Raw genomic sequence first — 16,122 nt, 5'->3', positions numbered from 1 at the left:
ATCCATCAGTAATAATGAGGCATTATCTGGGCTTGTTGCCACTGACACTATTTGCTGCAGTTGTGAACTGGTGCCTTATATATTAACTATGCTTTATTGATACATCTATAGCCTGTCTATCTTTATATTTCACCTGGGTCTCAACTGCTATCTGCAGGACTGTTCAAAACAAAGGACTATGGGAGAGAAGAAGAATGCTGCCTAAATAAAGCTCAATATTAACTGTGCCGACAGGAATCTATTGGTGACCTTGTTTGCTGCAGACCACAGCATTCTTTTTTGGCTCTTCATTGCTCAGAGTGAAATTGCACAAGAGGCCATGTCCTCTTTGCTAATATCTGGGTCCATAGATTAGCCAGGATAATTCACACTTGTAAGTACTAATTGCTACAACTTGCAAGGCCGTGGCAGATCGAGTGTTTGTATTATAATAGAGTTATATTGTCCACCGTCTCATCTCCCCTCCCCCCTTCCCTCCCCTCCCCCCCGCCCATCTCCTGCCTCATCTACGTCAATGATTTTTGGGCTCAAAGGCCAAACCAGGCACATGGACTTCTTTGCTGATCCATCAAGGCCCAAGACTCTGGATGGCCCTGGCCAACAGGACATTTGAACAACCATGGGGTGCAAGAGGATAAGACCTGGGATGCTAGACATTGTGGAACCAGGGGCAACTTGACTGACAACTCCAGGAGGCCAGAATACCAAGTGTGGATGCGGGATGGCACAGATGACATCCTGAGAAACTCGAGAAGACTCTGCCCCTGAGAAGCATCAAAGTGACCCAAGGGTATAACCATTTGGACCCACAAGGACTTAGCCAGGGGACCAGATCCTGCCTTTCATCGGTTCTCTCCAAAGTGTGCTGCTCCGCCCTCTAGCTTCATCTGCACCCCCACTGCATCACTCTCTAGCCTCCAATTGGTAAGAACACGGGAAAGACCAAAGCCGGGCCAGCTAACAGCTTCCCTGCATCAATTTGGACAGAATTCCTGTTCCCACTCCAATATCCTCCCCTTGCAATACATTTCCCTCTCTCCCCTCCCTCATTCCTAAACACTGCATTATGTTAGGTGAGGTAGCCCTGATATGGAATTATTTAATCCAAGCTTATAAAAGTGTATCAAATAAGTGTATAAAAGTTAGTTTGGCTCATGTCCCTAACAGAATATAGAGCCACTAGGCTTGAAATAAAGAAAATTGTTCAGTCAGGAGGAGTGCTCAAACCAGGAATGTGGGCCCCTCTCAAGAATGTGAGATAGGAGGCCAGAAATAACAAATGCCAGAACCTGTCGGGAGATAGATAACATAGGTATGCAACTAGTCCATTAGCCAAATCCCTCACTCAAGCAAAAATAGACATCCCTGGCACCAGATACTGATAGGGAGTAAGGTTATCAGAAAGGCCAAGTAGTAACTCATCTTCCCAGGCTCTAAATAGCACCTCTGGAATGTGTATGCTTAATTACCAATGACATGTATTAATTGCTTTACTGATATGTTTGTTTGCTGAATCCTATATAGACTGGTCAACTGTACAGCTTCAATGCACAGTATCAGCCAGATTCTCTGGCTTGTACTTCGTATTTCATGATCACGAAATAGAAAGTTTATTTTGAGCACATATCCTTGCTGCATCTGACTTCATTCAGTCAGGCAACAAGTGTAATTGCGGGAACTCAGTCTAATTCTCTTTGGTTCTGGCAAGACGCCCCATTCTCTATCCATGTGATAGAAGAATGAATGCAAGTGGCTGAATCAAACAGGAGGGCATGGTTCCAGAGGACTTTTCCCCGCAATAGCCTGAACACAGCTGCCAAGCCTTTTCTCTCTACTGCTTTATTCATTTTCTCAGTAAAAATCCACACACAAAACCCCCACACCTGGTTTGGTTCTTCTCTCTCCTACATGACCCACAGGGGAATCCCGACTATGTAGGTAACTGGTTGAACTAATAGACTGCTACTCAGTGGGAATTCTGGGCCAGGCTGATCAGTTCTCCTGTTGAAAGACAGCCTTGTGCCCTGGCTAGTGTAGGACTTGTGGTCAAATGAGTGGTCTCGTGTGGAGTCCCACTTGGGGAGACCAGTGTCTCCAGGACCGAGGCCACCCACTGATTCCCGCCCCAGGCTGAAGTTCCACCAGCTGGATTGATCAGCTTCCCAGGGTGCCTGTCAGAAGCTGTTAAGCAGGCAAAGCGCTCTTAGCACCCTTCCCTTTACAGGCAAGGGTCCCTATAGGTGGGAATGTGAAGTCCAAGTGGCGGGAAGTGTGAGCTGAACCTGGTGATCGTATAGCCACTGGATAAAGGCTGGTACTTCACTGGGAGCTTGATTTCTGGGTGGTTTCATAGCCTGTGCCTTATGGTGCAGCCCCCTGTTGAGGCTGCAACCTGGCAAGAGAAGGCCCCCAACCTAGCCTTGTCCCTATAGTTGGGAACGGCTTGCTCGGGCAGCTCAAGGGGAACCAGCCCTCTAAGGAAGAGCATCAGAGCTTCTGGTGATGTGCCAGTGAGGACTTTGGCTATGGCCTGACAGTAACAACAAGCACAGTAATGTATCTAGCGCAGTAATGTAGTCAATGGGGAGACTGAGCCTTACTGGGATAACCCTGGCACTGCTCTTTAGGTCTCTCGCTACTGCCTCAAGGGAGACTGAGACTCGTTGGGACACACTTTAGGTCTCTGGTCATAGCCATTGGGAGGAGAAGGTCCCTAGCCAGGAAAAGCCCCAGTGACACACTTTAGGTCTCTGGCTGCATTTCAGCTGCCTAGGGATTCCATCAGAGCAGCTTCTCCAAATTCAGATGAGAACTCGGAAAAACCACTTGGGCCATAACATTTATATAGGCAGATTTTAATGCATCCCATAATGCTACTTAGCATTACATGCAGCAGGGTGTGTGTGTGTGTGTGTGTGTGTGTGAGAGAGAGAGAGAGAGAGAGAGAGTGTGTGTGTGTGAGAGAGAGAGAGAGTGTGTGTGTGAGAGAGAGAGAGAGTGTGAGTGAGTGAGAGAGAGAGAGAGACCTACTGCACACTTACCAGTGAGAAGTAACTCTAAACTAAGGTTTATCTTAGTAAAACTTAGAGACCAAGATGGGATGGCCATCAGCTTCCCAGATTCTGAGCATCTAAGCTTTGAAGGAGCATCTGGCCATCTAGTGCCATTCTTTCAGCTTAATCATGTTTTATCTTTTGCAAAAAGACACAACACCTTCGCAGCTTAGAGAGACAGTTTGCAGTATATCAGGGTCTTCCACTGCAATGCCCTCCTCCCTCATTTCCATTCTGCAATTATCCAGCTATCTTTATTCTCTAAATCCAGGCCAAACTATGTAGACTGAGTGACTGGGACCTGTGTGTTTGCATTTAAACAAAACAAAAACCAAATTGCACCTTGATCCGGCTTGGCGTGTGGGGGAGGTCCTGATCCAGACTGGGCTCCATCCTCCTGGCTGTTTTCTGCAGCAGGAGAGCTTCTATTGGCACCAACAGCAGTTTCCTTCCCAGGCAAATGACTGCTGTGCAGGGGGGGAGTGCAATCCAGTCTGGATGAGGATCATGGCAGAGCAAAGAGTTAAAAACCACTCTTCCCTCAAGTCCAGATTGTAGCCGCAATATGCATTGACAAAAACACAAAGGTCCCGATCTGCATCTTAATTCTAGGAACATATTCCCCTCTATAGTTCCAAGAGTGATTACCAACAGAACAAGTGATTACCAACAGAACTTCCTTTTAACTGAATATCTGATTGCCCAATTTATTATTTTGCTTTATTATTTACCTGCAGCCAGATAAATGAGATCTGGTAGCATGTAGCAAGGACCCAAGGCTGTCCAATTTTTAAAAATGGGGGAAAGTGCTAATTTCAGATTTTGGTAAGGGAATGGCTGCAGTAAGTGAGCAAGTGTAGCAGCAAAGAATCAGAGGCCTGCTATTGGATGTATTTCAAGTAAAAAACACACCTGATGTTTTGCAAGAGAATTTATTGTGGAGTCCAATAAGTAGTCCAGAATGATCTGAAGATACAGCCCTGCTGAGCCTGAAGCTAAGCAGGTGTGGAGCTGGCCAGCCCTGAAGATGGGAGACCATTGACTGAGAGCTTATGGAAGAGCAGAATATAATTACATGAACACTTAGTCTGTGATTCATAATAATTAAAGCAATATTATCAACATTGGTGAAATAGCTACCCCCTTGAAGTAAATGGATTTGTGCCTAATACACTGGGAAGTGACAGAACACCTGCCCACTTTTCCTGCCTAAATGGCAAGCCCGGGGTGGGTGGGGGGGAGAATGAAGCTTTTGTTTTCAGTAGGATATCAGACACTTTCCCTTCCTAAGGTTTTTATAGACACTGAGTAATTGCTACTGAGACACTTCACATGCTGATCTTTTCTTCTTCTCTTTTGGCCTCCGCTTTGCACTTGATCTAAGAAGGTACAAATATACAGTGGAGGGTTTTTTTGTTTTTTGTTTTTAAATGCTGTTTATCACTTCTCTGCCATCATGGTTCGGAGACTGATTTGATCAGCACCTGCTGCTGCAGAGCTGCCAAGGTCACACTGGTTTGTTCCTAGCTTGCAAAACTTGTCAAGCCACAGGAGCAGGGAACACTTTCTATAAGCAGAGATTAAAAGCATCTGGATTATTTAGTTTAGGGAAAAGGGCAAGAGGGGATAAATAATGCTAAATTAGTCCACCACAGCATCAAAGGGGAGGAGGAGAGCTTTTCTGTTTAAAAGGAAGCTGTGGATACTGGAGCTAATGACTACAAACTGGACAAGCTTCACTAGAAATTGGAAGAAAGTGTTGTCCTCTCAGAAGTACAGTGTTCTGGAATTAGTATGCCTGGAACTGATAATTAACCTTTCAAGGATTCAATTAATATGAGATACTTTGCAATTTTGGTTCTGGTGCCTCTGCTGCTCAGATCAGGAGACTATTCCCTCTCAGTCTCCGATTTGTCTCTTGCCCTCAGTGGTAGCAGTATCAACAACCTTCATGAAACTGAAGGCGAGGAAGTTTAGAACTGATAAGAACATAAGTTAAGAACATAAGAACAGCCCTGCTGGATCAGACTAAAGGCCCATCTAGTCCAGCATCCAGTTTCACACAGTGGCCCACCAGATGCCGCTGGAAGCCTACAGGCAGGAGTTGAGGGCATGCTATAAAAGGAAGTACTTTTTCATACCACACATAAATAATCTATGGAATTCTCTGCCACGAGATGTGGTCATGGCCACTAGCTTGGATGGCTTTAAAAGGGACTTGGATAGATTCATGGAGGACAGGTCTATCAAAGGCTACTGGTCTGGTGGCTATAGGCCACCTCCAGCCTCAGAGGCAAGATGCCTCTGAATACCAGTTGTAGGGGAGCAACGGCAGGAGAGAGAGCATGCACGTACCTCTTGCGTGTGGGCTCCCCAGAGGCATCTGGTGGGCCACTGTGTGAAACAGGATGCTGGACTAGACGGCCCCTGGGCCTGTTCTAGCAGGGCTGTTCCTATGTTCTTAACCACAAGCAGAGACAGACTCCTGGGGTGGTATGGATTTGGGCCCCAAAACAGACTTAGCATGTGGGTTTTGCTCAGACGTAGGATCAGACTCCGCTCAACATTTGTGGGCTGGCAGAGTTCTCCTCCAATATGCCTTGATATTGTTAACCCCAGATGTGCTGTGTTTTATATACTTCCCAATAGGCATCATAATGAAGGGTTTTTGTTTCCTGTCAGCATCATCTCAGAAAGGAAACCATTACCGTATTTTATGGACTATAAGACTCACTTTTTTCCTCGAAAAATATCCGCCAAAATTCAGGAGCGTCTTATATGTTTTAACAGTTTAATATGTTAAAACTCTGAAAAACTGGATTAAAATTAAGGTGCATCTTATAGTCTGTAGCGTCTTATAGTCCGTAAAATACGGTATATTCAGGAACTTTAATCACACTATATGGATTCCACAACATTATCTGTGCTAATTATCCCTATTGTCAATGCATACTGAAGAGGAACTATTTTATCCATCTCCCAGACAATGCGGTATATATAGGAACAGTTTTTGCTATGCAACACCACATATGTAAACAAAGTACACAGTCATGTACACAGTACACAGCCAAACAAAGTACATAGGCAAGTTTAAGGCTGAACCTTAGATGAGACGATATACATGCAACTGCTGGTGAAAACTGCAGCTGTGTGCCTAGTGCCCAGAGACTCACAATACTTAACCAAAGTTACCCAAGTCCTATCATCACAGCACTGTGCATTTCCCCACTCCACATCACTGGTAGGCTGCTAGGAAGCATGGCCTTGTGTCATCAGGACATGGTTAAGTCAGGCCTCAACACATTCTCTTTGGAACCTAGAACCTCAACCATTTTTGGAAGGGCGGTACAGAAATCAAATAAATAAATAATAAATAATAGAAGGTATAGAAATCAAATAAATAAATAAATAATAAATAATAGAAGCCAGCCCCAGAATCTAGGAGCCAGATCAATTTTCACCCTTCAGGGTTTCATATGCTTACAGAGAGATGCTTAAACAGAGATCACCTCCTCTCTTCTCTCCCTTCCTCCTCCATAGTTTTGTCCATTTCTATTATCAATCAATCAAAGTTTATTACGGTCTATGACCAGCACAACAAGGGGGGAAAAGATACAATTAAAATATAAATAACTGTTAAAAAGATAACAAATCAACAGTCTAACCCAGCAACAATATTATAACTGAAAGGTTATAGAGCAGCACTAGGATTATTAATTAAAAACGGACGCAATCTTCGAGCTGCAGCACAAAAGCCCGCCACTTTTCGAGTGATGGCAGGAATACTGTCCTCAAGCAGGAAAACCACTTGTTGACTAGGGTCCATTTCTATTAGTTCAGGGCTCAACAAATCCTGAGGGCCAGCTCGTCATGGTGCCTGGAGATTTAAGCATGGTGCCTGGACAGATGTGAGCTGGAGGAAGAGAGAGCAGGCAAGATCGGAGCCGGTTGCCCCAGATTGCATCGGTCCATCGCCTGGCTCAGGCGCCATGCTTAAGTTTCCAGGAGCCATGGCAAGCTGGCACCGGGGATTTGTCAAGCTCTGGGTTAACTTGACACAAACATTACAGAGGAAGACCAACCAATCGGTCACGCAGCTGATGTTTCTGAAGACAGTCATGCAAATACAGGCATGTCTCATTCAGGCTCTGACAGAGGAATACAAGGCAAACCTCTAATGGGGCCTGGGAGCAGCTCCCCTAGTGAAACATTTTGTGCATCCCCACCCAAAGCCCATCACTTGCTTCTGCTTTCTGTGCCACAGCAAAGCTGGATATTCCTCATAAAAGAATCTGAGTGAACGCAGCAGCCTCTGGGGTCTTGAGCTCCAAGCTTCCAAAAGGTTAAATGCCTGGAATGCTACATCAAGGATCTCATGACAAAATGGTTGTCCCATCACAATGCAGATTCCAGCTGAAAGAGATTTCTGATAACGGCAGAGGGGGAAAGGGCATATTCAGAAATGAGGCACCTTTGCAAGGAGAAGTGTAAAAGCTTCCTGATCCATTGCTCAAAGATTTACTGGCAGTCACATTCTGGGAGTGGCCTCGCTTAGCCCTGACCAGTGCTGCACAAGGCACAAGGTGGCTCCAAGTAAAAGATATAAAGTCATAAAGAGAAGGAAAAGAGCAACCAGGGCCACCACAAAAGACTCCAAGATTAGTTATTGGTGAGAAGCCTATCACACAACTGTTCCGACCCAACTAGGGACTATATGTGTGTTTGGGAAAGGCAAGTCCCCCGAAACGTACCTTAGCCAAACAAGTAGATTGTGCACACAACTATCCAATCCAAACCAACAGCCAGATCCCCTCCTAAATAGTATTCGGGTGCTGACTGCAGGCCTAGATTTTGTCTGCCTGCCATTTCACAAAGCTGATAAGCACAACTGCCTGTCTATCTGACAGTACCTCTATGCACTGGCATAACTGGACTGAGGTTAAAACCGACCAACAAATCTATCATCTACACTTTTGACTTCTACTTCAGACCTATACAACACACCAAGCTGATCACACTCAATGACCGTCTCACTCTGGCAGGCAGGAAAAACAGGGGGCATATTGAAATCTTGGTGGGTCAAGGTAGATGGCCAAGAGTCACAAATTGTCCAGGCTTTGCTATAAATTGTATTTACACTTATTCTATTAGTCATTACTGTGTAATCATATTTCTTGCAAATCTTGCTAAATCCATCAAGACTGTCTGCTGGTCTCTACCAACTCCTTATCTTGCCCAGGCAGCGGTGCTCTGGAGTACAGCAGCTGATGTTGCCTTTTCTTCAGTTCAGTCTTATTGCAACTGGCACCGGCCTCCACAATTTCTGCTGCCCTAATCTCTCACTTCCAGTGGGGTTAGCTAATCAGTTGCCATCTTTAGTTCCCTAGCATAGCTAGCCCTATCCCATCCTCCTTACCTCTTTTTTTTTTTTAAATATAGCCTTTCTTCTATTACACCCACCCCCCACCCTTCTGTTGCTCAGGTCAAAATTCCACCTCGAGGCAGCCTTTTCATTTCTCTCCTTTTTGTATTTTAATTAAAATTCTCTTCAGGGGGCACACGTCAAGAAAACTCATATTTTTACCCATTTGCATCCTTCTGATTCATGGGGTGTACAGACAGATAAGACTCCTTACAAACACAGACATGAATGATCCTGTAACTGTATAACCAGTTATAGGATCTCCAGTTACCAAGAACTGTGCTGGCCACGGAGGGTTTTGTTTTTGTGACTAAGTCGTCGCCTACCGCCCTGCCAAGAGGCAGAGCTGTTTTGTTTGTTTGCTATGGCTTCTGGGAGATTTTGAACCAGGAGATATGTTCTCTGGGGCTCACATTTGGAACCTCATGGCCTAGAGCTGCAATTTAGCTTACTGACCTACCATTAACTCTGTGTGCTCAGGTGGTGAAATGCTGGTCCCTGTAGTTGGCATGTAGTGCAAAGCCTCTGGACTGTCCAGGCTTAGTGAGGAGAAGAGTTAGTCTTGTGGTCCCCTTTGCTAATCAGGGCCCACCCTGGTTGCATATGAATGGGACTACATGTGTGAGCACTGCAAGATATTCCCCTTAGGGGATGGAGCCGCTCTGGGAAGAGCATCTGCATGCAGAAGGCAGATCTGGCCATGGTTACCCATGCTTTAGTCACATCCCAGCTAGATGACTGCAATGCATTTTATGGCTGCACTTGAAGAATATTTGGGAACTTCCGTTGGTGCAGAATGCAGCAGCTAGGGTTCTATCTGGAACTCCTCGTTCAGAACATATTACACCTGCACTGAAAGAGCTGCACTGGCTACCAATTTGTTTCTGGATCCAAGTCACGGTGCTGGTTATTACCTTCAAAGCCCTGAAGGATTTGGGCCCTGGATATCTGAAGGACCACCTGCTCCCAAGTGTTTCTGCCCACTCAACAAGGTCATCAGAGGGGGCTTTGCTCCATTGCCGACAGTGAGGGAGGCTCAATTGTCGTGCACGTGGGACCAGGCCTTCTGTTGTTGCCCCGAGGCCTGGAACGTTACCCTGTGGGTGTCTGTTCTTTAGCATCTGTGGCTGCTTTTAAAAAACAACTGAAAATGTTTTTATTTGTTCAGGCGTTTACCCCTTAGGGGAGGCCTCTTTCCTTCTGGCTGCTCTGTTTTATTTTTACTGCTGTTGGGTTTTTTTTTGGGGGGGGGTGTTTTTTAGTTTGAATTGATTTTAATATTTTAATGTGATTTTACGGAATTTTATTGTATTAATTGTTGTAAACTGCCTTGGGATTCGTTTTATGAAAGGTGGTATATAAATAAATTAAACACACACACACCCCTGGGGCTTTTTATCTTAGGAAAAAAAGACAACCAAAGGGAGACATGATAGAGGTCTATACAATTATGCATGGTGTGGAGAGAAAGAAATTTTTCTCCCTCTTTCACAACACTAGAACCAGGGATCATCCCATGAAACTGAAGGCCAGGAAGTTTAGGACCCACATAAAGAAACACTTTTTCAGACAATGCATAATTAACCTAAGGAATTCTCTGCCACAGGATGTGGTGACAGCCACCAGCCTGGATGGCTTTAAGAGGGACTTAGACAAATTCTGGAGGACAGGTCAATCAATGGCTACTAATCTGGTGGACAAAGGCCACCTCCATTCTCAAGAGGCGGGATGCCTCTGAATACCAGTGGCAGGGGGAGGAACAGCAGGAGATAGGGCATGCCTTCATATCTTGCCTGTGGGCTTCCCAGAGGCATCTGGTGGGCCACTGTGTGAAACAGGATGCTAGATGAGATGGGCCTTGGGCCTGATCCAGCAGGGCTGTTCTTATGGTCTTATCCTTTTAACATTTTTTGTTCATTTGCCTTGTGATTTCAAACCCATTTTGAGCTATGGAGAAATGTTAGTAAATTTTAAACATACACACCTGATTTACACAAATTTCTCTGACTCAGAGCTTTGTGGGGCTCCAATGGGACATGGTGCTCCTGTGTGAGCCCAGACTGGCCCATTCAGGTCCATGTTAGGTTGAAGCTTGGAGCTGTTGGAACAGGACTAATGATTTTTAAAGCACATGTTTGGACACATGCTTAGCTGAAGTAAATGAGTTACCCTATTTTATAACAGTCATTGATCTGATCCACTTATGCCTGTAGCACTGAGCACAGATTTTCCTGTCCCAGGCTTTGAAGTGCTTATTTATACTGCGAAACCTAAATGCATCTTTCATTTCTTTAAAAGTACATCCATGGGCAAATTCTTGACATCCTAGTCTTAACTGCTCCCTGTGCCAGATCATATTTTTCCCCACCTTAAACACAAAGTGATGTAGAAGTGGTCCAAAGATGTAACTGTCCCGACACAATCAATAGCCAAATTGATGTACTTGGCAATTCCAACACAAACAACTAGTCTGAGACAGCTTTTGGTTGCAGCTTGTATTATAATGGGGAAATCATTTTATTTCCCCCCCTGAGCAATGGCCTAGTTTCTCCTGCAGGCAACCAGCTTGGTCAAAAGACAAGAGCCCTATACAGACGTCATTGAAATTGTGGATGCTGCGCCTAGATACATCATCCACAAGAGTATGTGCATTAGCCCCTCCCCCATGCTAGTTAGCCTGGTCCCCATGCTACATTGTACTCAGATGCAGCAGATGTCCTCTCCAACAATACAGTACTCAGGCACTACGAGCTTAACGAAGTGGGGCTAACAAGCAGTCTCTCATGGATGTTGTAGCTAGGTAAAGCATCCACAATTTCAGTACATAGGTGGAGGCGCCACAGTTTCAGAAATTTATAGGGATTTGGATAACAGTGGTTGACATACTGCGCAACGTTCTGCATGCATTTTAACGAAACGTGCATGCAATTGCGAAAGAGTGCTCTTGCACAAATGCAGTTGCTCAGTGGGCAGCCATGATTTCCAATAGCCCACCCATCGCACAACTCTCCACAATTTCATGCATTTGCACAAGAGTGCTCTTGCACAACTGTGTGCTCATTTCATTAACGTGCACATGGAATGCTGTGTCATCCAGTGTTTTTAAAAACATCACAAGGATATCAGCATCGCTCAAAATGGTTCATACACACGAACCAGCTGCTTTTTTTCTTTCCACACAGTTTCTCATCTGTATGGAATTCTATGATGAAACCTATGGTGAAAGAATTAAACTTCAAATGCATTAGGAAGCGCCATCTCCTTAGCAAACAACAACTTCAGATACCACCAGAATTTGGTAACTTCCTTTTGACTTTGGGGTGCTACCCTCTTGCTATGGGATATCCTCAGAGCAAGTTTCCCCTCCATCGAACTTGCAAATCTGGTCAGGTCCACTCATTGGAAAATAGCAACTTGCCATTATACACAATCCACGATATATCAAAACAAATCATGAACACTGGACATTAAAACATTACAGACTGTTACAAAAATAAAAAGGTGTCAGATCATGATGTGTGAGGAATACCAAAATCTCTATGATGGTACATAGTAGCATTTGCTTTAACTTTAGCACGCATTATCAGTGCTTGGGCAAGGAATTTTGCTATCCTAAATGTAATGTATTTTGCAGTATCATTCAACTCACTTGCAGATTGCAGAAGTCATTGGCACCTCCCTCCCAGCTTCCCACGTACCCCTCCTGAGGACTCTGGCAAGACCGAGCCTGAGCCAAAAAGTCAAGTGCAGCCCAGTAGCTATGTCCTGTGATTGGTCTGGTGCCCCACCACCGACTCGTTCTGATTTTGCAGTCCTCAGTGGACAGCAAACACAAGAATTTTATCAAGCAACAAGTGGATCATAAGCTGTGAAGTTTTGAGCTAAACACATCAGTTGAAGATATTGCAGAAATTCTAATCTGGGGTAAACTTGAGCTTGAGTTCAACAGAAAAAACAATCACCTCAATTTCAGATGCCCACCAGAATCTGATAACATTTATTTGACTTTAGGGGGCTGATCTGGGGCCTAACGGAAGCCTCTTCTTTAATGAAGGCCTCCCTTAGAGAATTATTGTACCAGCAAATACCTTGAAAAATATCACAAGCAAAAATGCCAGAAGAATCTGGGTAGCAAACAAGATTTCAAAGGGTTACTAGTCAGGGCTATCCCTGGAGAAGAGGCCCATGATAAATTGGAGAGTGTGGGATCCCTTAGCATTTGCATATAATTAAAGATATCTCCCCCATCTTTCTGCCCCCTGCATCACAGGCGTTGACCCCTGGTCTGGAGATCAATGATATCACCCCTATTCCTTCGTCCCCAATGCCACTTCTCTTCTGCCTTGCTGGCCTCTCCCCGCCGCCCCGACACATATTGCCTACTACTGCTGCTGCTCTGGCTGTACACAGGAAGCTGCCATATACTGAGTCAGACCATTGGTCCATCTATCTCAGTATTGTCTACACAGACCGGCAGCGGCTTCTCCAAAGTTACAGGCAGGAGTCTTACTGAGCCCAATCTTGGAGATGCCAGGGAGGGAATTTTGAACCTTCTACATGCAAGCAAGAAGATGCTCTTACCAGAGCGCCTCCATCCCCTGAGGGGAATGTCTTACAGTGCTAACACGTGAAGTCTCCCATTCATATGCAACCAGGGCAGACCCTGCTTAGCAAAGGGGACAAGTCATGCTTGCTACCACAAGACGCGCTGTTATCAGAAGTAACAGCATGCCTCTGCCTGCTTTGCCCACTTGGAGTCCATCTGTGTTCTATGGCTGGCTGGTAGCAGCAACCTACTTCCTTGTTCATCCAGTGCTCTCCCCAGCACTGCAGTCATGGGGGAAAACTATCTCACAAAAGAAAGGAAAGTGGGATGTTTGAAAGGAGAAAACCAAGCCCCACAATTGTTGTGCTGAGGCAACTGAGGCACTGCTGGAGCAGCCAGCAGAGCAGAAGACAGATCCTGAGCAGACAAGGCAGCCAATAGATATGAACTGCTACAGCAAGAGCAGAGGGGTTTGAGCATGCTATGGAAGGGGGAAGAAGGGCGATGTCAGTGGCTGAGGGGACAGGGCTCGTGAGGTGGGGGTACGGTCTCTCCAAGCATAGGGCTCAGTGCAATTGTCCCAGTTTGCTGTACTGTAAGGACAGCTGTGTTACTAATAGTACTACAGCTTCTGCTCTTCCTCCTTACGTGCGAAAAATAAATATATACCTTGTGTTTAAATTTGTTGGAATTCTTGTTCTCTTTTTTGTTTAGGTCAATGAAGTAGTGAGTGATGCGTTCCTTGGATTTGGAATCCATGTCCCATGAAATCTTGAAGGAATCACAGGTGATGTTGCTGATTTTGATGTTGTGTGGAACAGGAAGCTCCTCCATCTCTGCAATCCCACTATCTTGCGATTTATTTCCTGTATAGACATAAACAAAAACAAGTCTCTGTTTGTAAGAGTGCCACTAGAGGCTTGCTCCTCATAGTTTCTTGGAGAATGAAAGTGTAATGTTTTCCTCAATAAAAGCACTAGACTGTCAATATAAGATTTTAAAAATACAGAGGGGAAAAGAGGATGGAAGACAGACATAAGAACAGCCCTGCTGGATCAGGCCCAAGGACAATTTAGTCCAGTATTCTGTTACACACAGTGGCCCACCAGATGGCTCTGGGAAGCCCATAGGCAAGAGGTGAGGTGTGCCCTCTCTCTTGCTGTTACTCCCCTACAACTGGTATTTAGCAGCATCTTGCCTAAGGCTGGAGATGGCCTATAGCCACCAGACTAGTAGCCATTGATAGACCTCTCCTCCGTGAATCTGTCCAAGCCCCTTTTAAAGCCATCCAAGCTAGTGGCCATGACCACATCCCATGGTAGAGAATTCCACAGATTAAGTATGCGCTGTGTGAAAAAGTACTTCCTTTTGTTGGTCCTAAATTTCCCATTTTTTAGTTTTATGGGATGACTTCTGGTCTAGTATTGTGTGAGAGAGGGATACAATTTTCTCTGTCCACTCTCTCTACTCCATGCATAATTTAATACACCTCTATTATGTCTCTCCATAGTCACCTCTTTTCCAGACTTAAAAGCCCAGGTGCTGTAGCCTTGCATCATAAGGAAGATGCTCCAGGCCACTGATCATCTTGGTTGTCCTCTTCTGCATCTTCTCCAGTTCTACAATATCCTTCTTAAGACACAGTGACTAGAACTGTATGTAGTACTCCAAATGTGTCTACACCACAGACTTGTATAAGGGCATTATAATATTAGCATTTTTATTTTCAATCCCCTTCCTAATGACCCCTAGCATGGAATTTGCCTTTTTCACAGTTGCCACAAACTAAGACAACACTTTCAATGAGCTGTCCAACACGACCCCAAGATCTCTCTCATGGTCAGTCACTGACACCTCAGACCCCATCAGTGTATATGTGAAATTGGTTTTTTGCCCCAATATTCATCAATTCATACTTGCTTAAATTGAACTGCATTTACCATTTTGTCAGTCACTCACCCAGTTTGGAGAGACCCTTTTGGAGCTCCTCACAATTGGTTTTGGATTTCACTAGCCTAAGTAAGTTTAGTGTCATCTGCAAATTTGGCCACTTCATTGCTTATCCCATCTCATAGATCATTTATGAACAAAAGTTAAAGAGCACTGTTCCCAGTACTAATCCCTGGGGACCCAATTTCTTCCTTCCCTCCATTGTGAAAACTGTTGATTTATTCCTACTCTCTGTTTCCTCTCCTTCAACCAGTTACCAATCCACACATGAGCCTGTCCCCTTATCTTATGGCTGCTAAATTTATTCAAGAGCCTTTGCTGGGGAACTTTGTCAAAAGCTTTTTGGAAGTCCAAGTATACTATGTCAACCAGGTCACATGCCAGTTGACACTCTCAAAGAACTCCAAAAGGTTAATGAGGCAAGACTTGCCCTTGCAGAAGCCATGCTGGTTTTCCTTCAGCAAGGGCTTTTTTTCTATGTGTTTAACAAATTTGTCCTTAAGTAAGCTTTCCATCAATCTACCTGGCACAGAAATTAAGCTAACCGGCCTGTAGTTTGCCTAATCCCCCCAGATCTCTTTTTGAAAATTGGAGTTACATTAACTACTTTCCACTCACTTTAACTACTTTCCACTCTGGCACAGCAGGCAAATTTAGAGGACTACCTAGTAGGGCTGAAGAAAAGCTCAAGCAGAATCTGGCAAGTTATGTGTAGAGACTGGCAGAATCTGGTGCTTTTAAGACCTTATAGCCTGGTCTACCCATGCAAGAGCAGGAGTGGGAGAATTCGGAGGTAGCAAAGCAGGCTGTACCACTTCAGAGCTCAGGTGGAGGGAGAGTGTTACTTTTTGAGTGCTCCCCTCATGTAAACTCCTTGCTAAAATAATTAAAAAAACACCTAGCACATTAGGAAGGAGGAGTCAAGCTCATCCCATTCCTTGCTGTGCTAGTTTCCTGCTCAGGTCATTGCGAAAAGGTGATTCCCACTTGCAATCTGAAGTGGTAATGTCTACCCTACCACCTCAGGATCCTACCACCTCATTCTTCTGCATGTGCAAATGAAGGCTAATACCATACCTGCCAATATGTCCCCGTTCCCCCATTCACCTGAATGGGAAAATAGGGACATGTTGGCAGGTATGTAATACTAG

The 16,122-nt window shown here is 44.8% G+C and overlaps 1 protein-coding gene across 4 annotated transcripts in view; it reads right to left on the bottom strand.

Moving 5' to 3' along the window:
• The window catches only part of PHYHIPL (phytanoyl-CoA 2-hydroxylase interacting protein like), a 143,722-nt gene that overhangs the window by 15,162 nt on the left and 112,438 nt on the right, over positions 1-16,122 (bottom strand). For all 4 annotated transcript variants that reach the window (XM_053312787.1, XM_053312786.1, XM_053312784.1 and 1 more), the window contains one exon: positions 13,691-13,887. In XM_053312787.1, the coding sequence (XP_053168762.1) occupies positions 13,691-13,887 (197 nt within the window). The remainder of the gene's footprint in view (positions 1-13,690; positions 13,888-16,122) is intronic.

Source organism: Hemicordylus capensis, chromosome 3, assembly GCF_027244095.1.
Source record: "Hemicordylus capensis ecotype Gifberg chromosome 3, rHemCap1.1.pri, whole genome shotgun sequence".
Taxonomy (NCBI): Eukaryota; Metazoa; Chordata; class Lepidosauria; order Squamata; family Cordylidae; genus Hemicordylus; species Hemicordylus capensis.
The sequence above is the reverse complement of the archived record's forward strand: the minus strand, read 5'-3'. Positions and strand labels throughout refer to the sequence as shown.